Here is a 27,743-nt window from a genome sequence, read left to right as displayed (position 1 = left end):
TTAATTTAACAAATTACCAATCTAAAAAATAATTCTGATTAATAATCATTGTAAAATGTACATCATTTAAATCTGAATACCACAGCAGTGTGATGATGAATTGTTTTGAGTTTCACAGAAGAAACCACTTAGGCGTGAGTAAATGATGCCACGATATTTATTTTGGGGTGGATTATCCCTTTGAGGTTTACTGCGAAACTATAAAACTATTTCCTTCCTTCTATATGTCAGACTTGTCATCGCTTGCAGACTGGTGCTATTGTTCTTTGAAGACGGATTGTGAATTTACACAGTCAGACACACACTGCGCCAGTCCCCGTGGTCTAGTGAATGTTTTAGCATCCCACCCACAGGTTGACTGACAGATCTAGAGCACAGAGGATCAATGTACTCCATCCTCTTTCTGGATGCCAGATTCAGAGTATGTCCTCAATCCAGTTCACGTTCATTATGACAAGTCAGAGCTGGTCATCGTAGGACACTGAGGCTATTGATCAGTTTAAAATATCGGTTACGATCAGCACTGTTTGAGTTTAGTAGATACTGGGGACACGTTGGTTCAGTTACATAACCCAGTCTTATGGTTATTTGATTGTTTTTGTTTTAAATTATAGCACTAACTTGCTGAGCTTGTGCTGGTGTATTCATGTTGATTTGATCAGATTCTTTCTTAACTGCTGTTTTCTTAATTTTTTCCTCTATTTTTTTATGGTGATGAAAAGCATACATACAGTATTGCATTTAAATGTCATATGATGCGAGTCTGGATGTTATCAGTATGTCATTGTAAAAATATTTCTAAATTCTTTTTCTTTCTAATTAAAATGTATTTATATAAAATAAGTTTGCCATGATTATACTACAACTAAATTTAATTATAATTTAAAAAGTTTATTTGTATAGCGCATTTTTACAATAATTATTGTTTCAAAGCAGCTTTTAACAATGCACTTCTGAAAAATTATAAGTTATTAATTACCATAAGTTCAGTAGTTACTAATAACTTTGTCTAATTAACTAATAACTAATGGCTTTTAACAGTTAAATTTATTAAATATAAACAGTTAACTTGCAGTTGAGGCTGCACCATATTGTAAACGATATTGCATGATAGCTTTCTGCAATATTTATAGAGAAATGAGTCCAATTTCACCTGGTGACTTCAATATTTCTATCTGAAACTAATTTATAAATTTAGTTTTTTCGTCAGAGGAGTCTATTCGGGTCTACAGTAATTGAAAAATCAAATGTAAAATAAAAATGCATAGTCTTCGTTTTAAAAATAATTCAATAGAATTAACAGTACTTTAATATTTAAGTAATTAATTACAAAGATATGTTAAAAAGTTTTACAATTTCTTTTAAAATCGTCATAGTCACCCAAAAACCCATCCAAATGATAAAATATAATCCAGACTCAACATTGCACCTTGTGATGAGAGTATTGCAGATGTTCACATTGCGATATAGATACTGAAACGATATATTGTGCAGATCTATTTAGTTATATAGTTAATAGGTCATGTATACATGTTCGATGAAGTGTTGTCTTTTAAAGTCTTCGAAATTTGGGGAATTGTTTCATGGATTGTTTCAGGTCGTTTGTCAGCACAACTGTACACTGGCTGCAGCTCACTTAATGGCCACCGGTGTCACTTTGAACAATGGTATTCTGAATTCATCAATACATAAATTGAATTTAATTTTGCGATCAAACTAAAGGCCAGTCCTTACCTTTTAAGATTAGACCAATGTGGAAATTTTGGCTTAAACTGATATTCAAAACTGATAACTAATGTATAGCCACTGGTATAAATATAAATATTGATATTAAGCCTGATAACAAAATGCAAACAAATACTATTCCTATTTTAAAACATTAACTGCACAAGGAAACAGCATATAAAAAGGTCTCTATCACAGGGTGTCCATGAGGTCTTAAAAAAGTAATAAATGTTGATAAATCTATTTGGAGAAATCTAAGGCTTCTTAGATTCTTAGTAGGCTTGGGCGGTATCCAAATTTTGATACCGTCAAACCGCCTCCATATTTTACCCCGGTATCCGGTATTACCGGCGTAATAAAAAAAATTATGACGTAAGGCTCAGACAGCGTCACCAAACTGTTGGCTTGAGCCTAAACCATTCAGAAACTGAATACCTTATATGCGACCTTAGGCTCGCGGAGAGAGAGAGAGAGAGAGAGAGAGAGAGAGAGAGAGAGAGAGCCAAGCAACGCACAGCACCTCTCTCTCTCTCTCTCTTTCTCTCTCACACACATACACACACACATCTCTCCCGCGATTTATTCAGAAATTTACTCCCACACTGTAAGAAATCTGGCCGGCTCCCGCGGAACAGCAGCGGGAATGCAGAGAGCTGTCATCGGGCCATAAAAATTATACCCGATAGGTCCCGAGTCCGACAGGTACATTTTGATTGACAGCTTTATAAAGCCCAAACCCGTTTACAGCCCGACATTATTCAAATGTGCTCATGCACACAGCTCTAATGCATTTTTTCAAGAATGATTCATTTATATGTTTTGACATCATTTATTCGTAACAAACGTAGACTATAGGCCACTTGGAAGTTGGAACAAAGAAATAAAATAAGTCCTCTGTAACATCTCAGCACTCTATAGGTCTAGGTACATGCACTTATCCTTTTGAAAAGAAATCTTGCTTAACAAATCAAATTAAAATAAACTCTAAATGATGACGGGTATTTTGGCAGTAACGAAATTAAGATAAAGGCGGTGCAAGATGTTTCTCCACTTCTATTCACAATCTGGCATTAGGGCGGCGGTGAAGCTCAATATTAAAAGAATAATGCCACCTACTCGGTCTACATTATGATTATATGGTTTAATTAATATTTATTTATAATTTAAAACCCTTTACTCACCAACATTAGGCTACGTGTGTTTGTGGAGGAACATTATTAAATCCACTGGCTTTAGCGCAGTCTCTCACTCATGGTGCGTCCAGCAGAACTGAACACCCTTTCCTGCGGTCCAGGTCGAGATGCAGAGTTCTGATCTGGCTGATTTTGCAAGTTTAGGTAGAATTGTTTGTTCATCTTCTACCAGTCAGGAACATCCATTTAATTTGCCATGACAGCAGTTTCAGTGTAGCGAATGGCCTCGTCATTTTACCTGTCAACTTGTGGTTTAGGGCTCTACCGTAATACGCAGTGTATGAGCGATCGCGAAATACCTGCGGCTGGAATGCGCTCTTTCTGAGCTAGTGACTGACTTGACCGCCGTCAAAATTCTCTTTTTTTACTACTTCGTCATCATTTGTTTCACCTTTGCAGGGATGGATTTTAATGCAGGGATTTGGATTTTTTCAGGTCTCGCCGGGTTCGGGCAAAGATCTTTAGCTCTAATGCAGACCTCTCGTTCATATTAACCACGTCTCCCTTCTGTTCAGTCAAAACCGTAAATACTGCCAAACTGCAGGACACTTTGAAGCGCGACTCGTCACGTCACCTCTCCCTGTCCCTCCCCCCCTCCCTCCCTCTCACCCTCTCCCCCTCCCTCTTCCTCTCTCTCTCTCCTCCACACTGTCCCGTGATGACACCACACATACGTTTTTGTAGGCATTAAATAAAGGATATTTAATATTTTATAACGGTATAACGGTATTGAAACTGACACCGTTGCTATTTTTAGATCCCGCGGTATACCATAATACCGTAATACCGCCCAAGCCTAATTCTTAGATAAATTTTTTTTAGATTCTTAGAATCTTAAAAATATTAAAAAGTCTTAAATGTTATTTTACAAGGAATTCAATTTTGTATATTTTGTATTCTATAATGTACTTGTATGCTAAAGTTTGCCTGAATTTAATCTGTGAATAATGGGATGTTGTGTAGTTTTTATAACATCACTAAAAATCATGCTAGATTGGACATCAAGCTGCTTTGTTTACTGCAGTAACCAAGGCAATACCATTTTTTCGGCAGTTCTATAGGCGCCACCTGCAGGATTAGAATTTTTATTTAGTAATCGAATAATGTTTTAGTTTAGGATTAGTTTCGTACAATGAGTATTTAGTAAATGTACTGTAAGTTAAAATGTCGCCAATGTTACCAATTGAAACCTAAAGTGGTTATGAGGTCTTAAAATGTTAAGAAAGAGTCTTAAAAAAGGTCTTAAAAGGTATTGAATTTCACTCTCTGATACCTGCATACCCCGCAATCAAACCATCATGGCCAGTAGCACAAATATAAAATAGATAAACTGGTGGAAATAAACAATAATTAATAATATAAACCTGTAATATATTTTGTTGGGCTGATAAGGATAACATCTAAGAATAAACATTTATTCATCAACTCCGTTTTGGACACCAATATAGTTTTTTCTGTTTATAGGTTTAAATTACATTTTACACCCCATATATTCAAAGTGCCCTGATATTTTTTTCTTAGTTTATGTCAGTGACACTTTTTGCTGAACATAATATCATTGATGCCTGTGTTTGTGGATTGTTGATATGATATAATGTAAGACTGTAGGGATCTGGGTAGGTTGTGAGGAGTTGTTGTGTGCATATCGTGTAGGATCAAAGCTTGATTTAATTAACTCTACATTAATTTTTCAGTATGTTTCAAGGGCAGTCTTTCTTCTAATTCTGTTTGGTTGGAGATCCAGGCAAAGGAAACATCATGAAATGAGAATGTGTATGACTGTAAAATGTAATGTTTTTGTAAAATAAATTCTGCCTTTTTGAGGGGAGAAATTAAATGTTGCTTATGTTTCCAAAATAAATGAAAAAAAAAGAAAAGAAAAATCTAAATATGTCTAACTTCTTGACAATTTTCTTGATTTAGTAAAAAAGTGGTTTTGATTCACTGTCTAATTTGTACTACTTAAGGCAGATAGTTGTTAAACCATTTACATTTAGATTGAGAGTCAGACATCTACTTTCAGAATCGTATTTCTAAATAAATGATTATGATTTATATGATTGTTAAACCTTTGACTAGTAGATCACAACAGACCCACCTGACAGCATCTAACCCACAAAGAGCATCCCATGTGTATAAAAATACAGTCTTTTCATCCAAACTGTATCTTTGTTTCATTGATGGAAACAATGAAAATAATAACAGAAGTTCTAACATAACAGTTTATAGTTTGGATATAAACATTGTAGTAATTAAAATCTAGTAAATCATCCTTTGGAATGTAACTTTATGCTTCAAATGAAGGTTGTGTCAGTTTCATTGTTATCCCAATAGGTGATGGTAAACTAATGTTTCAGTCGTTTGTTATGCAGTGACATGCTGTCAAATATTTCGCCAAACAGTCCTTAGGGATGCGGGGACACGCAGTCAGATAATTCGCCGAACAGATCCGGCACTTTTGGCGCTCAAAAACAATCATAAAGCCCTCGTGCTGCAGGAATGAGGAGGTCTGCTGAAGCCGCGCAACTGTAGTGCTGTGAGGAGTTTTCGCCTTTAATAAACTACGGCAGTTTGCGTTCACTGAACAATAAGAATGATAAATAAATCCATATGAAACAGCCCCTTAAAAGTCACGTCTCGCTTTCAGTTTCGGGCTTTGGCGCGTTTGACACTCACACACAAGCGTACCGTGCCAAAGCCCAAGTGAACCGCGCTCAGGCACACCTCTTCCAACCGGGCCAGGGCCGGCCAAGTGAACCGTGCTTGAGCCCGATTCAGCGCACTCACACTTCTCAAACGATCCGGGAAACGGGCTTGAGCACGGTACGGATGGCATAGTGTGAGTAGGCCCTAAGGGTGCTTTCACACTTGGTCTCAAGGCCTGGCCTGAATCCAACACCCCTTTTGGCTGGTTTGTGATTACATCATCTTTTTTCTTCTGAACCTTGGTACGCTTGCGTCATCAAGCTGCTGTTTTGTATACATCCGTTTTTAGGTAACGACCATGAAAGCAAAGCACCAAATTGGAGATGTCCACATATCAGTCATTTGGCTTTACTGAATCTTTTGGTTTTGTTATCAAACCAAAATACAGAGAGCCACTGCTGCAAAAACATTAAAAATATTCAGAACATAATGCAATGTCTGCAGAAGTCATTTTTAGTGGACACAAGGAGACATTATCACTGTTTGCAGTGGGTCAGTCCCGCTTGTCACCAAGTCAGGTGATACACAGACATACACACACACACACACACGAATGAACGTTATAAAAACTAAAGTTTGTTGTACAGTTGGTGGTTCACTTCCGTTATTTGGTACAATTGCATTCATATCAGAAGTGAACCATACCAGAGCGCACAATCTGTACCCCACCTCTTTTCATTTCATCAACCAGTACAATCTGTACTACCTCTTTCAGGCAGAATAGGGTATGGTTCATGGGTGCGCACCCGAGTTCAGAAGACAACGTTTACAATTGCTAAACGTTGATGTCAAACAAACCCGGATGTGGACTAAAAGTGAATCACTGGTCCAAGCGATTTGCTCAAACTGCTGATTCATCAAAGTAATAAATGAGCGAGTCTTCATTGAATCATTGATTTAACCTGAGTTTAAAAACTAAATATATAAAATGTAATAATCATTTAAAAGGCAAACTGCAGCAAATAAAATTGTTACAACTTCTTGTAAATTATAGTTTTGTAAATTTATTTAGTTGGAAAAATTATAGGAAAGTTGTGATTTCTACTTTAAGAAAAACATATTGTGTTCTCATTTCATTCAGAATCTTGTAGCTCCAAAAGGCAATCATATTTACTGTAGTTTGGTGCCTTTCTGTTGGCGTATCCAGTAATTTCAGGAATCTGGAATTTCTTATGAGAGCAAAAAAACAAAACAAAACAACAACAACAAAAAACAACAACAACAACCTAATATTCTAATTAGACGTCATGTGAGTTTGTTGCACTGACCAATGGGAATTTGGTTGAGTAAATTCTTTTGGGCTGGTGGCTCACTTAGCTATTGAAAATCAAGTAAGTTTTGCCTATAAACATTTACCAAAATGTCACTGACGTGAGTGAATTTTACAAAGAATCTTTTTTTTGACTGATTCTGTTTAAAAGAATCAGTTCATGAGTCGTTTCATCAGACATCATGGCTTAAACCTTCCAAACAATCATCATTCACTGTGATTAACAATATGCACAATGTTATCAAGAAGCGGATTTAGCAAGTTATTTCCAGAAACAAAAGAATAAACAAGCTTTGAGGACAAATCCTAAAGGCATAATATTGTTGTTGTAGCTCCACAAACCTTTCCCTCGTCATATAATTCAGTCCAGCTGCATTAATACTGTCATCTCTGTTTTGTTTTGCCATGTTTGAAAGATGTTTCTATAGGACCTATACTGTGCTCCTGTTGATCATCATACTGTAGATGTGACAGAGCCCTGGATTAAATGAACTCTGACCTGCAAATTCATATTACATTTGAAGCCGTGTAACCACTAGAAGAGCATCAGGGCATGTGCTGAATTAAAAGAACACATGGTAGATGTAGATCAAATATTTTAGCATTTTGGATGTGCTGTTTGTTATTTGCTGAAATATGTTTTTAAATGCTACAGAGTAGTGCTGCACAATAAATCGATTCAGCATCAACGTCACAAAATCCTCATCAGCAATAGTCACATCGCATGATCTCAGTGTCAAGCATGGATTATTGTTGACCAGGAGCTTGTAGATTAATGGCAAAGTTTAACCATTTAAAGTGTATCGATTGCATTTGATTTTCCCCTATTAAACACATCAAGTTAGTTTAAAGCATTCAGGCACAAGAAACTTTATGTAGCTATAGCAATCATAGGAAAGACCAAGTGCCATTTTACGTTATATTTTTAAATATTTGTGTCCAACTGCTTAAGACTTACCAGACAAATATAAAGCATTTGTTTTCTCTCATTTGTATGATTACCACTACAAATCTTGTTTAAAGTTAATGGTAATAATTTAGTTTTTAATTTTTATTTAAAAATTGATAGTTTTTTTAAGAGGTGGAGGTAGGACTGCACAATTCTTGCTAAAATGAGAATTACGATTATTATTGTTTTTTGCTTAAAATCAAGATCACGGTTTTCTACAATTCTGAAATGTAGATGTAAAATAAAGGTTCATATGAGTTGGCTATTTTTATTGTTATTCTAAAATATATGGTAAGACAGCAATAATAATTTTAGGCCTATGTGTAAATCTACTGTTGGTTAAAATGCTATTTTTGCCTACACTTTGAATGGTGGACTTAAATAGACCTTAAATATGTCCTGGTTGTTAAGACAAAGTAAAGTGATGACATCAGAATACGACTATTTATAATTCTGAAGTTGAATTATTATATGTTTAAGACATGTGCTTCTCATTTGTCATTGACAACATTGTTGGACCTTCTTTTTACATAAGTAGCCATTATTGATTTTGCGGCCACAAATACGTCATTACATTAGGAGAGAAGTTACATTTTTGGGTGAATTATACCTTATAAATACAGTATGTGACACTTTTAACGAGATGTCGCTGAGCAATGTACTGTATATAAAATTACAACCGCCTTTACGCTTCTCTTCTGACCTTGACAATATAAGTGGCTAATTCGTTAAAAAGCAGAATTAAGATCGTGTGTAGGGTGGAATCAAGATTGCAGCTTTTTTTTCAGATAATCGTGCAGCTCTAGGCGGAGCTTCTTTATGCCCCGCCCCCTCTCCATATTTCAATTGAGATTATGTAAAATAAAAAAAATGTGCATTAAAGTTAATTTTCATCATTTATGCAGACACTCCCCTATAAAATCACTATAATCATTCTAAAAAATAAATTCTTCAAATAGTTATTCAATCTATCTAGTGAAGCATATTTCATTACGAAATGCTGAAAAACTAAGTATTGCGATGTTAATTTTTTCCAATTTAATGCAGCTCTACTGCGGAATGTCATATTAAGGTCTTTGCAATGTCCAAAGAAAGCTTGCCTGAGGTCTACTGTGGCTGTTGCTTCATTAACAATTTGGAGCTGTGTATTATTTGATATAGTCTCATAAGTCCTATACTATGCAAATGCAAATGAACAGTGGGGCTGTTAAAAAAAACAATTAATGTAGCTCTTAGATTTTCAAGAGCACCATCACAAGGAAATGTAACTTCAAGTGTAGCTTCTCAGCCTCTTTTAGATGAAGTGATGTTTACCCTGCTCTGATATTGTTTATCAGCTTCTCCACTTTAAATTTCACTGTAGATATTTTGGCACCATCTCATTGGTACATTTAACCAACATTATTTAATCCTCCTTGCTTGTTGTGACGATGAGCCATTTTTAATATGTACATTGAGGTATATTGATCATCATGCAGCAAGTATCATTTTTTAGAAGAACAACACATTTGAATTATTAGCATAAATTACTGTCTCAAAGAGAGCCGAGGAAGATGAGGTTCTGTGAATTTGGGGTGCGTGCTTGTGTTCACGGCATTGGCAGGGCTCAGCATGTGCAAACTGGTTGATGAAATGAATAAATAAAAAATGTGGGACTGAAAGTTGCGCCTTGGCACGCTGACCTAAAATCCAGTGAAGACTCGCCATGTTTCCCGTGGGATTAATCCAGTGTGGCATACAGAGTGTAGCGCAGCCTGTAAGGATTATATGTACTGGACTTGGGCTCCCGCTGCCCTACTTTTCATTAAAATATAGAGAGAGGGAGACAGAGAGGGAGAGAGAGATTGCATGAATGCCTGGACAGATGGAGTGGGGGTTTGATTAAACAGAGCACAAGTACTGGGAAATGCTACAACTTTCTCTTTCAACACACAGACAGTTGTAAAATTAACCCGTTTGCTTGATATTGTTGCACGGATGTTTTGGTGAACGCCCGAGTCTGTATTAATAATCATGTTTGGTGTGTTTTCATTTGACCCGCGTGAGCTTTTGCAGTCTAAGAGGATTGTTTGTTTCTGTGTGTATTTTGCTGTCATATTCTCACATTCACAGCCCTAAACACACAACGACGGTGCCGTTCCTGAGAGAAATATCTTTGGTTGCCCCTGAGCTGCAGAAGCTGCTGAAATATAAATGAGACACTTAATGGCTGAGGCTGTATCGAGCCAGTGTTTACAGGGATCCCAGGATTGTGTGTCACGGGGCTTCTGGCTTCGGTCTCAGGAAGTCCTCTTGCCACTTGCCAAATCCCGATTCATAGATGCCACAGGGAGTCTGTGTGTCACACTGGATGTGTTTATGTTGCCTTGACTGGGGCCCATATGCCCGGACAGGACCCCCATATGCGATCATCCCTCAAGACATGAGAAATGCTCAGTCACATTTCTTATATACAGAAAAATAAACTGCCATACACTGTACTACAGATGGTTGTACTCTAATTCTTTTAAATATTTGGGGGGAAACATTTCTTGTCTTTGTTCTGGATATTTCCCATAACTAATCTATAAAATTAAACAAATGTGGTTAGGTAAAGTTACAGTATTGCAATATGCCAAAAAAAGTATGTGAATCTAGAAATTAATATTTAAAAATTGCTCAGTGTTTCCTCTAGGATTTTTTCCAGCTGTGGCAGCAGGCCTTTTACACAGATTTACCAACTACCTATGGCATTAATTCAATGACAAATGGCTTGAGTGCAGTATGGCCCACTCTGGCCCTTATTGTTGAGCCCTGCTTAAGCAATGTGTTTGGATATGTTAAGGCTGGTTGATTTATCGAAGTTAAATTGCAAACATGATTAAGCAAAGATTGATTTGTTTCAAACACTTGATGGAAGTTATGAATTGAGTTTGGAGTAAAAACATTTTATTGAATATCATATTTTCACATGCTTTCACATATAGCAGCACACTTTAGCGGCTTTACTGACAAAATTCACATGAAAATTAATTTTGATTAATCGCCAAGCTGTTACTTCACATTTTATAAACCAAAATCACTGGCTTCCATTGTGTTACTTACAATGTTATGGACTTAGAAGAAGCTGAGGTGAGATAATTTCTTTTTTTAAATGGCTTTTTGGAAAGAGATTTTAAATTGACCAAAAACACTGAGGATTTATTTTTCACGGATAGATTTATGTCCATACGACCCCCTGCATTCCATACTAACTTAAAAAACAGCAAATCATGGCTGTAACTTCATTCATTTATTTTCTTTTCGGCTTAGTCCCTTTATTAATCTGGGGTCGCCACAGAGGAATGATTTGCCAACTTATCCAGCATGTTTTTACGCAGTGGATGCCCTTCCAGCCGCAACCTATCCCTGAAAAACATCTACACACACTCATACACTATGGACAATTTAGCTTACCCAATTCACCTATACCGCGTGTCTTTGGACTGTGGGGGAAACCGGAGCACCCGAAGGAAACCCACGCGAACGCAGGCACTCCACACAGAAACGCCAACTGACCCAGCCAAGGCTCGAACCACCGAGCCTTGAACCTTACTGCACCACTGCGTCGTCCATGTCTATAACTAAAGTCTCTATTTAGGTATATAAATAAAAAAGGAAGTGCATTCCTAAAAAATTAGCTCAACAAATTGCCAAGTGCTGCATTTTAAAGTACATTCAATTCATTGTGGATGGCACAGTGGTTAAATGGTTAGCATGGTTGCCTCACAGCAAGAAGTTCTCTGGTTCAAATCCCATCTGGACCAGGAGGCCTTTTTGTGTGGAGTTTTCATGTTCTCCCCGTGTCTGTGTGGGTTTCCTTTGGGTGCTCCGATTTCCCCCACGGTCCAAAGACATGCAGTATAAACTAAATTGGCTGTAGTGCATGTCAGTTTCACTTCAGGTTCATTCCGCTGCGGCGTTCTCTAAAAATGTAGGCAGTAAGCCAAAGGAAAGTGAGTGAGAGAGTAGTTTCATTGTTGTTTGTGGTTATTTCAATTGTGAAATCCAATAAATATATTCATATATAGTACCTAAAATCAAAATGTCTTTCTTACCGATTTCCTGTTATGGAAACTGTAGCAATGCATTGTCAGAAGCTATAGTATAAGATGGTGTTTCCAAATTAAAGTTAGCAATGTAATTATTTGAGCTGTCAAACAATTAATCATGATTTAAACATAAAATTAATGATGTAAATATCTGATCTACTGTGTGTTGTAAAGTGAAACACAGACGGCATCAAATTTAATTTATATGAGAACAGTGCATGATCCTGAGCAGTACATGCATCTCTCTGTTTGTTTTCTTGAATAATTGTCAATTGACTTTTAAATAACACCAATAAATCTATACTGTAAGCTAATATTATGCATTTTAACATTTCAATAACTAAACTCACTTTCTTTCGCACTAAAGGCCTCTCAAGTCTCCTGTAATTATAGTGCTTCTGGCAGCGTTCAGATTGCAAAAAAAAAAATTGTTTTACCTTGCTAAATAATTGAAAGTGTCAAATCAGAACACTTTCTACAGTCTTTTTGCTACTTGCCATATTGAATAGACACATACCCTCTGTCATCTGGGGCGGTTATCAACTAGATGTGAAAGGAAGCAGATGTTTGATCATGATGTGATCTATCATCTGTGATGGATAACACATCCAATCTAGTAATGGCCGTTTGTAACGTTTGATTAACAATAAGAGTCAAAAATGGCGAGCTATTACTGCTACGAAATGGGCAACTGTTATTGTGCATCTCGCCGCGTGAGTCATCCTTCATTTAGCATTCAGAAAAGCTATCCATTATGCATCATAATTACTGTTAAGAGACTCCAAGAACAATGACCTCACAAAGGTGCCGTAAAAAGCTTTTAGCACAAGAATTTATACTTACAGCTTTTTGCCATGCGTTTCATTTCAGATGTGTTGATGGACTCCACGACGGCGACTGCAGAGCTGGGCTGGACGATATATCCATCATTGGGGGTGAGCCTCGTTGAAATAATTTAGATGATCATCAAACCTAGCATAAATAAATAATTCAGCCTGACTCATGTGGTGCAGAAATAGACTTTGAATGAATTCCAAATCAGATCATTTTTAGTGTTGGTTGTCTCACTTTTTTTACCTTAGATGTGTCTTTAATGGTGTGAAGCCAGAATGAATGTTCCATAACTATGCAGATAGCAGAGTTTTACTGTTAGCTGAACACATTGCTTATTTAAACATTGTTATCTGTGCTTCTGTCTCAGTGGGAGGAAGTGAGTGGATACGACGAGAACATGAACACCATACGCACCTACCAAGTATGCAACGTCTTCGATGCCAACCAGAACAACTGGGTACGCACCAAATACATCCGGCGGCGAGGAGCCCAGCGGATCCATGTGGAGATGAAGTTCTCCGTTCGAGACTGCAGCAGCATCCCGAAAGTTCCCGGCTCTTGCAAGGAGACGTTTAATCTGTACTATTTTGAATCAGACTCTGATACAGCCACTAAGGTGTATCCCGCCTGGATGGAAAACCCTTGGGTCAAGGTGGACACCATTGCGGCCGATGAGAGTTTCTCCCAAGTGGATTTGGGAGGTCGTGTGATGAAGATCAACACGGAGGTGCGGAGCTTTGGGCCGGTGTCCCGTAGTGGCTTCTACTTGGCCTTTCAGGATTACGGAGCATGCATGTCTCTCATCGCAGTTAAGGTTTTCTATCGTAAATGCCCCAGAATTATTAGGAATGGGGCCATCTTTCAGGAAACCTTGTCAGGGGCGGAAAGCACCTCTCTGGTGTCCGCCCGGGGCACTTGTGTACCTAATGGAGAAGAAGTGGATGTACCCATTAAACTTTATTGCAATGGAGATGGGGAGTGGCTGGTACCTATCGGGCGGTGTGTGTGTAAGGCCGGACATGAGTCTGTGGATAATGGGACTATGTGTAAAGGTAAGCATTGTGGTTTTTTAGTTTGAGTGTGTCTTTTAAATATTTAGATTTTGCTCTTAAAGAAACAGTCAAATAAAAAACTAAACAAAACAAAAAATATTTAATTATCTTCCATGTTATATTACAAGCTTATATTCTGTTGATGTTTTGAACATGCACTATAGAAACGCTCCTAACACAAAAAGTGTTTAGCATATGCTTATGTCTTCTGTGTGGTACGCTGAAATAAAAGCGATTATTCAATTATCCTTTTCTGCTTTCAAAGCAAATATGACTCCTATGGTGCATTTCAGAATTCATTATGATTTCATTCTTGACATATGAAATGTACTGTTTTTGTTGTGAAGGTTGCAGGTGAAGTAAATCAATACATGACTTAGGACCTATTCTGAAATTTTGGCCAATACCAATAACCAATAATTCTTTAAATGAAGTGCCATCTGAAATGTTTTTTTTTAAATGAGCATTTTTCTCAGGATCCTGTGTATAGGTTCAGTAATTTTATATTTAAGACATAGAATAAGTTATGTTTATGGCCTTTAATGTGAAATAAGTGAACATAAAATTAGGCAGCTAAGAAATTTTGAGAAGAAAATTTCAGGTGGTATTTAGAGGTTTTTGCATCTGAACACTTCACATCTGGAAGCTAATATAAACGCCATATAAACGCAAATCCTGATATTATTTTAAGACTTATTACAAAACTAAAATGGAAGCAAAAAGAATAGATAACTGATTTTATTTTTAAAGTAAACTTGATTTTAAAATGAAGGAAACCGCAGGTCAATTAAATAGCAATTTCTATATCTTTAATTTTCAAAATTCTAATAAGTTTCAAAAATCACATTTCCCACACTTCTTTTAAATTGTCTTCCCTTTCCATAAACCCTTCTGAATTGACCCTTCGCTAAGCCATGCCCAAAAACCACCATCCACCAATCGTGGCTTAGCAACTGTAGCTACGCGCAGGGGCTCTGTCAAGCTTTTGAGCGAGTGCATATGAATTGTGCAAATCTGATACCCGGTCTCCTTAAAGTTCGTATGGGATGGTGGAATTTTTTCCCTTTTTAAAACCTAAAACCCAAGAGGAGAAATGCCAGCGTGGATCAAGCTGTGTGAGGGGCGCTAAAGGAGCAGAACTAAGTTGGTTTTGTTTTGATATTCCTGACACATTCAGTGATAGACGGCAATAACTCACACACCTCTTACCCTAAACAGATCTAAACTGTGTTTCCTACAAAAACACAAAGCTGGTTATGTTTCACAGCTGTCTTATTCTCTTTTTTTCGCTCAATATTATGAGTAATTCTCCATTTAAGCATTCGCCAGAACATTAGTAATGTAGTCATACTAATAGCGAATAGATCATAATGACATGAGTTATTGATCCGGAAAATACGTATTTGCGAATCTGTTGCTAATTTAACTGAACTTCATATTTCCATCTTATTTCAAGCTACGAATATTTGAAATTACAAATCAACAGAACAAAACCGAGATAAGATCACAAACTGAGCAGCTGCGATCAATATACTTTACCCCCAGCTGTTTTTCTGTCATTTATAAAGAGCACACAAACATACTGACATAATAGGTAACTTTCTGTACATTGTTATGGGTCAATGATGCTAATATTCTGCACAAATCCATCAGTTTCCCTTTCTGGCTGTTCTATCTATGAATGGACTATGTAAAAGTACTGTCATGCGTGTTTCCTCTTCGGTTAGTAAGGCTATATTTCATTGCACACCATTGAATCTATCAGGCTTTTTGGGCAAAAATAGAGAAATCACGGTTTCAATTATTATTATTAGATTATTTTTAAATTTCACCTCTCCTGCTGAGCATGAGCTAAGCTGTTGAATGGTTAGCGTATGAGGCAGCTAGGCTAAGCTAGCTTTAATTTTTATTGATTTATTCTCTAATTGGTTGCCCATTATGTGGTGAATATACTCCTGTAATGCATACTGCAGTCCTTTTTTTGTATGGCTTTCTCGAATATCTCACCTGTTCGCCAAAAATGACATCATACCCCTGGCAATGTCTGAAACCGGCGCACACACATTGAAATAGCTTGACAGGCTTAGCAACAGTAACTAAGGAGGGCGGGGCTTAGCGTTGTGTGACATGTCTCAGTATGTGTCAATTTATTGGTCAAAATGTGTTGTCATATTGAGCAAAATGATAATGATAACATTAAAAATAAGCTTCAGCCAATAATGGTTTTACCACATATAAATACCTGACAAAAGTCTTGTCGCCTATCCAAGTTTAAGGAATAACAAATAATAGCTTCTAGTTAATCATTTAGTATCAGAAGTGGCTTATATAAAAAGGCAACAGCCTCTAGTTTACAATTATTTTACCAATATTAAATATGATCATGCCTTGATTTTTAATTATTTAATCAGGACAGTAAGGTCTGACTTTGCTTAAAGAGCCCATATTATGGGTTTTTGAAAATGCCCTTCTATGTAGTGTGTGACACAGCTTTAAGTAAAGTGAAATTGCCAGCTAAGGCTTAAATCTGTAAGTGTACAGTGTTTAAAACATAGGATAACGAGTCATTAGGTGTTTCGCCATGACGTAATAACGAAACCAAGTTATTCACGCGCACCCGCAAACCCGGGACATTTGAAATTTGAAACCTGCGACCACGCCCTCTAACACAGAAATATTTATTAATTAAGTCATCTGGAATGGCAAAGAAAACGTTCTTGCAGGACTCCCAGAGTTCTTCAAGATTCTTTGGATTCATCTTAAATGCCTCCTCCTTCATCTTACCCCAGACAGACATGCTCGATAATGTCAATTTCTGGTGACTGGGCTGGCCAATCCTGGAGCATTTTGACCTGCTTTCGGGAACTTTGATGTGGAAGCTGAAGTATGAGAAAGATAATTAATCATATTTTATGTTCTTTTGGAGCTTGACACTATCTTTAAAAAACAGTTTTTGTGTCTAAGGGAAAATGTAATCAAAATGAGAGTTTGGAAGCACATTAGGCTGGGTAATGAATAATTCATGTTAAAATGATTTTCATTTTTGGATGAACTGTTCTATAAAGTCGGCCAATCTCATTTATGTCTGGTGTGGTTTAACTGGCACGCTACAAAAGTGAACTGCCGTTTTTACTTAGAGCGATTTCTAGCGGATTTCACCCTTAAAAATGACTTTCATCGGCGTAACAGGATGTTGTCAGGTTGATTTAGATGTTACCATATGAAGCACATTTTTAGGTAGCCTGACAAAACATTTTTTACAGCGCCGGATGCCAGCAGTGCTAAATAAATAATGAATAGCTTCAGCCTCAGATTTCTGCACCCACTTAAAACACCATGAAATAGAGATACATCGCCAAATTAAAAAAAAAAAGTAAAAATCCAGCATGCATATCTTAGTAATTGCACTCATTTTGATGATTTTGTTTGCAATGGTTGAAAAGAAGGACTTAATGGACTTCCTACATGCACGCACACACATACACACACACACACACACACACACACACACACACACACACACACACACACACACACACACACACACACACACACACACACACACACACACATACACACACACACACACACACACACACACACACGTACATTACAGAGTCGGACTATTGAGAGCTGCCCTGCAGGTACAAAACATTCACTGGCCCGCTCCTTATAAAAGCCAGTTGAAAGACATCAGCCTGTTATGTCCTCCAGCCTGTATCTGTCCATGTGCAGCAGTTACAGTTAGTGTTATTTCAAACTAAACGCACACCCGCGCATGCACACAAGCAATGACCCTTAAAACTGTTTTTATAACATGAGATTCTTGACAAGGAAGTAGCTCTCTGTCTGCGAGAACAAGGGAGCCGTAATGAATAGAAATCCTCCAGTCAGTTGTAACGCTGCCTTGATAGGATGGAATGAATAGAGGGATTTGGGTAGAAAAAAAAGGTGTGTTTTTTTTCACCCTCGCTCAGCACTCGGCAGATATGATTACATTCAAGGAGAGCAGGGCGGCAATGAGGGAACGATTTTGGCAGGGTTCTCCAGGGTACTGTTGACAGAATCTAAATTACTAATATCCCCCCATCTGGAGCAGCTGATGGATGAAAATCGGCAATATCCTGGGTGAGCACAAGGCAGACTGTCTCTTTTATTTCCCCTGGTGTTAATCCTCCTCGCTGCCACCACTTTAATGACACTCCTAATTGACTAATTTGGAGTGCGCAGGGGGAGCTGGGTGGACGCTTAGACGCTGCTCTCCCTGGTGAGTCCATTCAGAAATCAAGCACAACTAATGAATCCCCCCGTGGTTGTTAACCAAGGCGTGCATGTAGACAAATGGATTTATGAGTTCCATTCTCTACCTCTAAAGGAAATATGCAGTAGCATTACTCATTAAAGCCAAGTAGAAGAATAATGGTCTAATTGATAGTGAGTCTGACGTGTAATTCTCTTATACTGTAAAACTACTGGAACAATGGCACAGCCCTGCATGCTTCAGGTTGATGCAACTACAAAAGCCTGATGTGAGTGGTTTCTTCTCAGCAGCTGTTTGTTTTCTAAAGCCTACAGTGCTCAACAATCCTTTTTTTTTTTTTTTTTATCAGGCCAGTTGTATTTTTCTTGATACTATTCAGTAATTTATTTTCCTTAGGCTTAAATCTGATTTATACTTCTGCTTTAAGTTTTCAGCGTGACCCACGGTGCATGCCCTGTGCGTAGTCGTGTATTTATACTTCTGTATGCTGTTTGTTTTGCTCTGCAATAACACTTCCTAAACAGTAGCTGGCAGTAGTTTTATATGTTCCCCTGTGTCGTGTTTCTTTGCGGGTGTTTTGTTTTTTCTAAATGCTACCTTAATGTACAAGTAGCTAAAACTTGCTCATTCAGAGGCAGGACACGGCGGACGTGTAACAACTTTAATCATAAGGTAAACACAAAACATCAGTTTCTATCTGGAGCTCCTTCACAAGTCTCGACACATGTAAATACTTGCTCCAACAGGTTCACGTGGCTTTCGGTCCTGCCCACACTGGTCACAGCTACCAAAAAAAAAAAAAAAAACGTAAACCGGGCAAACAGGGAGAGCATGCAAACTCCACACAGAAATGCCAACTGGTCCAGCCAGGACTCGACCAGTGACCATCTTGCTGTGAGGCAACAGTGCTAACCACTAAGCCACGGTGAAGTGAAGTTGTTTTTGGTCATATGACAGACAAAAGCAGTTATATTAGGTTGATGCACGTATCCAATATCATGGTACACATGTTTTGTTCTTCAAGTGTTTACATTCACTCAAACTTCATCTATTCAAGAGTAAGGTGACACCGGTTTCTATGTTCACACACAGGCACCGTCATACAAGAAGAGTAAAGATCTCTTGCGCTTTAATGTTTGCACTGACTAAACTTAATGCACATTGGAGATGAACTATCTATGGAACTTTGACGAAATTTCAAAAAATCTTTACTATTACTTTGAATAAATTTAATGCATTTAATGTTTTAATTTAATTTAAAAATAATAATAAAACAAATTATATGACTCCAAACATTGTATAGGCTATGGTATAAATGTTAGGCTATTATCTTGAGAAATACATTTTAAAAAACAAATATCTTGAGCAGCAAATCAGCATATTGTCAAGTTTTTGAAGGATCCTGTGACTGCGATGGTAAAACTGGTGTAATGGCAGTTAAAATTTCAAGTAAAAGCAAGTAAAATTTAATTGCCAACACAGGAATACGTTGTACTTTAAAATGTATTATAACAGATTGCAGTTACCTTTGCAATATGATAACTGTGGTGTATGTGAAAAATCTGTATTTTTTTATGTTTCTATAATTTATTGTGATTTTTACATGTTCTTTACCCAAAAGAAAAAAAAAAAATCAATGATTTATTGATTTATTAGGAGCGCAGGCTAGAATGACCACACGAATCGGCTTCTGGGCTTTATCAAACTATCGAGTGTTCTAACAAACTGTATATGGAGGCTCAACAGATGGTAAAAATAAACATTTACAAAGCGATGGAATACTTTTTGAATATCACCATTGCAATATATATATATATATATATATATATATATATATATATATATATATATATATATATATATATATATATATATATATATATACATACATACATGTATAAATATACATACATATATATATATATATATATATATATATATATATATATATATATATATATATATATATATATATATATATATATATATATATATATATATATATGTATGTATATATATGTATATATATATATGCCTAATATGCGATACCAGATAAATGAGTAGCGGCTTGGACCTGGAAAAACAGTATTCCATACATCACCACTTAACAAGCGGATAAAATTATGTTGACCCAAAAGTCTAATCCACTGGCCTCGAGCCATCAGGCCATTCTTATTGTTGAGCCCTGTCTCTTATTTAGCCTACTGAAACATGACTAACCATTCTTATGAAAGGAAGTACAGGAACAGCTTGTGAAATAGCATCTCGATGTGTTTTGTGCCAGGAACGCCTCTCCTCTACACAAGCCAAGAGCTGAGAGTCACCCACACCTCAAGTAATTATAGTGGTAGCACTAATTTAGTTAATCCACCTGACCTTCTGACCTCTTCTGTCCTACTCTCTAGATGTTCTTCAGTGTCTTTCAGATGTGCTTTGTGGTGGACATTATCGACTGGCCTTCTAGATTGCATTTCATAAGTAATTACATGGAACTTATGGCGCAGTCTCTGCTTGTTTTAATGTTTAATGATTATAAATAGAGAAATTCAACCGCCGCTGATGAATTACCTCTACTGTATGGAGTTGGACTGTAGCCAAGCCCTCAAGCCAAGCCCGCCTGGATCTCCAAACAAGATGGATGTTGGCTGGTTTTGCTTATATTGTGTTATGGCCAATCAATACATTCCTGCACGGACAGCCGCGATGTGCTCTTATTTCAGTATGTCGACCTTTCAATTAGAAGTAATGGTTTTGTTATCTTGTTATCTTTCAGTATGATATTTTATTATCTAGGGAGTACCTAGGCCTAAATCTTCTTTTCTAGTTTGTTGGAGTAACCTCAGTGTAGTAAATCAAGGAAGTATATTATGTAAATATCATGTATCAAAAGTGTTACGTTTGGTTAATCCTACAATGCATGTCCGCTGGAATGTCCTATTTGTCTTTTAATCTTTCATGGTCATTGTTGAGGGCCGTTCTGTGACCTCTGTGCAATGCTGCCGCTGTTTAGAAGCTCTGGTTTCATGCATTTACTGGCTGTGTAATGTGATGTGATAAGCACTATATACTGTATATAATAATGTACCAATACCTTCTGTTTTCAGCACATTAGGGTCACAATGTTGTTTTTGTTTCTTACTTTAAACTTCATGACTGTAGATGTTTTTTTTTTCTGATTTGCACCGAGCTATGGATGTAAAAGAACATATCTTTGGTTAAGTGTTTTTAAAAGGTTTTTGTAGTGTAGGAGGAGTTTAGGGATGCAACGATTAACTGATTTCACTATTAACCGTACTATTATTTGTCTCAGTTAATTAATCGTAAAGGCTTCTCAACTAGGCATGGGATGATAAACGGTTTCAAGGTTTACATCGGTTTGGAAAAGTCAAGGTTTTAAAACCGCTAAAACTTTCTGTTATACCATTACTAAGATATTTGTGAGGGATTTTTTTTTTTATATTATTTTTTGGGTTTTTTTACCTTTATTAGATAGGAAAATAGAGAGTATTGACAGAAAAGCAATGGAAGCAGAGATAAAGGAAGGATAGGCATAGGGCAGGGCTATTCTATTAGTTTGTCATGGGGGCCGGTTCATGAAAAGCATCCCAAACGAAGGGCTGGAGAGATATGAATGATGACACAACAGCATATAAGGGCCTACATCAGGGGTCTCAAACTCGTGGCCCGCGGGCCATTTGCGGCCCTCAGTGCAATATTTTGTGGCCCGCGCCGACCGCTGTACACTGACAGAATCAGCGGTCCGCTGATTCTATCCGTACACAGCGCGCTTGTCACTCAATGCGCGTTGTCGCGCGCGTTCTGATCAGCTGTGTTGTCGCGCGCGTACTCAAGAGCGGTGTTATCGCGCGCCTACTGAAGGGCTGAAGGCCTACCGAGGGTGTGTCGCGTCGCGGGGGCACTTTTGATCATTTTGGAAGGGCACTTTCTATGCAAGACTAAAAAGGGCATGTGCTCTGCACAGGTTGAGCCCTATGTGTGCACGTGCCTGCCCTGCATCTTATATATATTGATATTATAGGTAGATACAGACTGGTACAGACTGATGTGACTGGAGTGGGGTGGGGGTGTTTTATTTATACATGTATACGCCTTTTTTAGGTGAGGGAATGGAAGTTTTGAGTGAGTTCCCCCACTTTTTTTCCCTAGGACTTCAATAAGTCAAAGTACAGGTCTAGAGTTAATGATGATCATCTTCAAGCCATACTGAGGGTCTCAACTGCTTCCGCTCTAAAGCCAAATGTGGTTCAGATTTGTGAGAAGAAGCGCTGTCAAGTCTCTGGCAGCAAGGAGTAGGCAAAAGATGCCATGTTCAGAAGAACTGTTCATAATCTTCACTCAATGTTTTATTAATGTTCAGGACACTTCATGTTCAGAAGAAATAATAAATACTGTTAATAATGACATTTGAGGACTTTTTTTTTTGTGAAATCCTTTATGCGGCCCAGCCTCACCCAGACTTTGCCTCCTGCGGCCCCCAGGTAAATTGAGTTTGAGACCCCTGGCCTACATGCTGCATATTTTTGCTCCTTAAGACAGCCACGTTAGCTTTTTCTACATTAAAATGTTGATATATTGTATTTTGAAACTACATAATATCAGTGCATTGTACAATAGACTTTTTTTATTTTTTTACAAACATTCAAATGTATTTCAGAGCACAACAAAAGCAGTGCATTGCTGAAGTAGGCTTCATCTACATTCAGACAAAGTCATATGTTATGTTTTGAACTGCATAACAATTAGGGATGCAACAATTATAGATTTTGGTTATACAATTATATTGTCGGAAGAATAATCATGCTTTCACTGTTATCACATCTAATGTAAATTCAAGCTTTATATTAGGTAAGTAGCTATTTAGATTAACTGTTGTTGTCATCTGCATTCATGCATACATAATCATTTTATTAATAATTCGTCTAACATATCTTTTGTTTACATTGCACTGAAAGATCACGCACAACTGTCACCGTGAGATGTTTTCTACTGCGTATGCCCTGAAAGACGCACGCGTGTCGCTCCGCTGGCGCCCACATATTGTCATATATTCTTACATTAGAAATAACAAACTTGCAAGCGGAAAAGACGTGATATGGGAACGGCCGCTGCTATAGTTAATCCTGTGTGCGTGCGTATTGGCCTCGGTGTACTTCAAACTTAAAATAAGCGCACAGGCAACTTGGCATTTTCCAGCGGTTTCATTTTGTTTCGTGCAACAGAAATGCGGCTTAGAGAAGACTTTACTATTAATAACTGTGACGAATTGAAGCGCAGTTAATAGTGAAATCAGCTAATCGTTACATCCTTATTAACGATATCAGTGCATTGTACAAATAGCCTTTTCTACAAACATGTTTTAAGCTGCCCGCACCACTCGCTTATGGTGACTCACGCTCTGTGCAGCCTTTAACTGCAGCTCGTGCTGTTATTAAACAGAAGCACATAACTTTATAACAATATCGGCCGTTTGTCGACTGAACTAAATTTATTTTTGATGTCTTGGTCACACTGTTTGGAGGGCCAGAACAAAGTGCCTCGGGCAGCTAATTGAATAGCCCTGGCTAGGACCAAAAGGCAGGAATTGAACTTGGGTCTCCGTGAGCACCGTAGTGCATGTGTTGACGCACTAACCACTACACCACTGGCACTGATCTTGACTTTGTTTTTTTATGTGTTGTAAAGAAATCTGTGTATTTGAAACTAATGGAGAGCTGAAGTCAATGATTTATTTGAATAATTTAGCCTAACATATTTACAGCTATAATGTTATTAATGTTTCCTAAAATAAAATGTATTTTGTTCAATGGAGGAATTATTATTTTTTTGTTTACCCAGACAGTTAAAAAGATCATGTTTTAGAGCAGTATGCACAATACCGTTATACCCTGAATTTTTTATCCAAGGTTATCATACTGTCAGAAACTTATACCGGCCCATGCCTATTTTTAACATCGGGTTTCTGCATGTAACAAAACTGCTGTAACTAAAAGTTATGCCAACTGTGCGCTTATTTAAAGTTCTGACCTTGTACACCAAAGTTAATATGCACTCACATTGGATTAAAAGCTGATTTTAACATAGGCTGAGGCTATGAAGGGTCATTCACAAATACTGTCTTTTGCATGTGCAAGTTTGTTTTTTGCAATGGAGGGGTGTGGCTTACGCACACAAATTGGATGTTTCACACAAATTGGCGAAATGAGACCCTCATGCTTTCCAGGTGCACCTACTTTAAAGAATGCCCCAGAAGCATTGCGAGTCACGTGACAAGAACTGGATCGGTCAGCTTCATACTTGTATGGAATATACGCATTTCTACTCCAAAGAGATAAAAATACCACATTTTCAGTGTAAAATTATTACTCATGTTTAAATGCCAAAAACTTTTTTCACTTATTTTTAAGTCAAAAAAGAAAAATGGACTACTGTTTGTTTTTTTTATTATTATTTGTGCTGTATTATTTAGTTACTGAGCAGCAAAAAATAACACTTAGTTTAAAATATTAGGAGTTTTCATGTGATTTACTAAACTAGTAGTGTTTTGAAATTAATGAATGCATAATAATCGTGATAACCGTAAAACCGGGACTAATAATAATAATAATAATAATCAAATAACTAAAATCTATCATTGTTCCATCCCTAGAGAAGTATATAAACAAATGACTCTGAAGAATTGACTGTTTTAGTTTATAACATACTTTTGAAGTTTGCAAACATATAAGCAAACTGCTTTACTAGTGTAGCTTGATTCACACATAAATGATTCTTTGAGAGTTCTTCTTAGTGAATTAAAAACATTAGTATTTTGATTTGTAAGCAAATTAATCTTATGAGCTGGTTATTTTTAATGCGTTGAAACCATACTTTGAGAGTCATAAGCATAACTCTCAAAAAAGTATTCACAAACTTATTTTAAGGGTAATTGAAACTGCTTTACCAGTGTAGTCTTATATTAGAGCAAATCATTCTTTTGGACATTGAGACCTGTGTAACATACCATGAGATTAGTGTATTAGTCTATTCCTACTTGATTGAATCAGGTTGGCGGTAATAAATACTATAGTGGAAACTGAAAATTTAACTGAAACAGGCAAATACATTTTAATGAACTGTACAATTTTTACTATGTTTATATACTATTAAAGTAATTATTCATAATTTAAATTACCTTTTTTTGTTTAAATGAAAAATTGTTAATGTAATTTTAAGTTGACATTTTGGTTTATTGTTTCAACAATTTTATTTTGGTATTTTTACCATGTTAAATGCAGTTTTAGTACTTCAAGCTAAACTTTCCATTATCTGCCAAGGCATTCCTGATATTTCAACCTTTTTCTCAATTAAAATATATTTTTCTGCTGTATTTTAATGATTAATTTGCGTTATGTGAAATAAAATACAGCATTTTGAGATGTATTTGAAATGCTGTGTTTAAAATCCATTGTTTTAGCTCTTGTTTTTAATGAACACTGAATGAGTTTAGAACTCTGTATCAATAAGACTCAGCGACAGAGATTACAGTTCAGTAGATCACTTGAGCTGCTTCATTGTCATCACATTGAAAATAGTTCTAGGATATCAGGCATATGACACACTCACCGTGACACTGGGTATTGTACGTGTCTGGATGTAATTATATATGGCAGTGAGACTGCACTGTGAAGGTGGGCTCTGGAAAGTCCCAAGATGAACCGTGTTATTCAGCATGGCAGTAAAGAAGGGTGCTGGAGTCTGTCTCCTGGGCTGACTTTATCAGGTACAGCTCTCTAATCCAATCTCAGCAGCACACTGCTGCAGGGAGGTCGTCTGCAGCCTTATTTGTTCCTGTGACACAGGATGTATTTCAATTTGTTTCACCGCAGCACTGAATGTAAAGACATTGTAGTCAGGCAATACAGAAACCAAAGCAATTTGTTTTTTATCCATGCAGAGGAAACTGCACACAAATATACATCCCAAACACACTGAAAGTCTTAACTACAGTGATATATCTTTACTTTGTTTGACAACTACTCTTTTTACTGATACACTTACATAGATTTATGCTTTAAACAGTATTGTCAGGAACATGTATTGTATGGTCATATTCAAGGAAGCACAAATTATAAAAGAATGTAGAATTTCCGCATGTGAATTGGCCATAAATTGATCTGGACCCCTTTTAAGATTTTCGAGATGTGCTGGAGTAGTAGTAGTAGTAGTCTGATTCAGAGGTTTCTTGGCTAAAAATGAATGAATCTTGATGGAAATTCACTGTGACAGGTTGTCAGAACTAAGGCTGCACACATTTTAGATAAAAAAACGGATGACGAAAATCAGCATATGGAATATCTGTATCCATGGTGCGATTAAATAAAAACATTTGTGTGTTGCATGCGTATTTTGTTTATACAAATTTGGCCAATTGTATGAGTTCTTACTATCTTTATACCCGCCTCTCGACTCCCGAGTAGGTTCTATTGGCTAGACGAGTCCAAAGTGAACCTATAGTGTATCAGAGATGAAAAATGAAAATAAATAATAATGGTGCGATTAGAGACAAGTTAGGATAATGACAACATGAATAAGAATCCAAATATCAAAAAATCAGAATATAAAAATATCATTTGTCTGGAGAAATGTTACTGTATATTGCAACTGCAAGATGTGTTAGACACATTTTCACTATTGAGCTGAACGATTCACTTTGCTTAATTGTTCAGTCTTTCACATTCCGATCTTGGCCAGACTGCAAGGATACAATCAAAATATTTTCCCACTTGATGGCTAATAATGGAAATCACTGGAATGTAATACAAATTGGTCAGTTTTTGTCTTAGTAATGCAAGTTTAATGTTAATTTGGGCTCCACAATATTGGAAAAATCTGACATTGCAATCATTTGTTTTGAAGCAACATACATTTCGATATAATTTCACCAGAAGATTTGAACTGCTGTGTTTGGATCAAGTCAAGTCTTTTTCCATCCAGAGCATCTGCATAAATTTACAATTACAGGCATAAATAAATAAATAAATAAACAGTGCTTTATGTTTTTTGTGGAAGTCTAACAGTATTCAAGTACAGACATCGAACAAATTAAAATCTAAAACAACATAGTCATCATAAATAATAGAAAAATATATATTTAAAAATATCTTTATCTTTTAATCTTCATTAATAATCTAATCTTGTGATGTGACTATTGCAAAAACACACATTGAAATATCGATGCTTAAACGATATATTATTCAGGATCTTTTTCTATTATTAACTGACTTTTAGACCCTCTCCGTCTTACTCTCTAGGTTTTCTTCAGGCCGATTCACAAAACAATATCACCTGTTGCATATTTCCCTGGTATTGTGAAACCCAGTTGGGAACAGTACAATAGCAAATGCAATGATAAATATGCTCCAATTAATTATTAGAATGTGCGACTTTTCATTTTTCCCAATCTGGGTTTTTAATTCAATTGCAGTGACAACAGATGCTACATGCCCCTCTTTCACAGGTTGGAGGGTTATGTTATAGCCCCTAGATACTATAAAAATATAAAGCAAACACTTTTAAAGAAGATTACAAAGACGGTTTACTCTTTTGGTTCATTTTTTACCAAACCGTAGTTTATACCCACAGAACACTTGGAATATACAGCACGTCATCTCAACATTCTGTGA

At 36.8% G+C, this 27,743-nt stretch overlaps 1 protein-coding gene across 2 annotated transcripts in view; it reads left to right on the top strand.

The window, feature by feature from the left end:
- ephb2a (eph receptor B2a) overlaps positions 1–27,743 on the top strand; it is a 126,634-nt gene that overhangs the window by 20,537 nt on the left and 78,354 nt on the right. For both annotated transcript variants that reach the window (XM_087307095.1, XM_087307096.1), the window contains exons 2-3: positions 12,784–12,848; positions 13,115–13,799. In XM_087307095.1, coding sequence (XP_087163221.1) covers positions 12,784–12,848; positions 13,115–13,799 — 750 coding nt within the window. The remainder of the gene's footprint in view (positions 1–12,783; positions 12,849–13,114; positions 13,800–27,743) is intronic.

Source organism: Danio rerio, chromosome 23 (genome assembly GCF_052040795.2).
Source record: "Danio rerio strain M-AB ecotype USA chromosome 23, GRCz13ab, whole genome shotgun sequence".
Classification (NCBI taxonomy): domain Eukaryota; kingdom Metazoa; phylum Chordata; class Actinopteri; order Cypriniformes; family Danionidae; genus Danio; species Danio rerio.
Note: the sequence above shows the minus strand (reverse complement) of the source record. Positions and strands in the feature narration are given on the sequence as shown.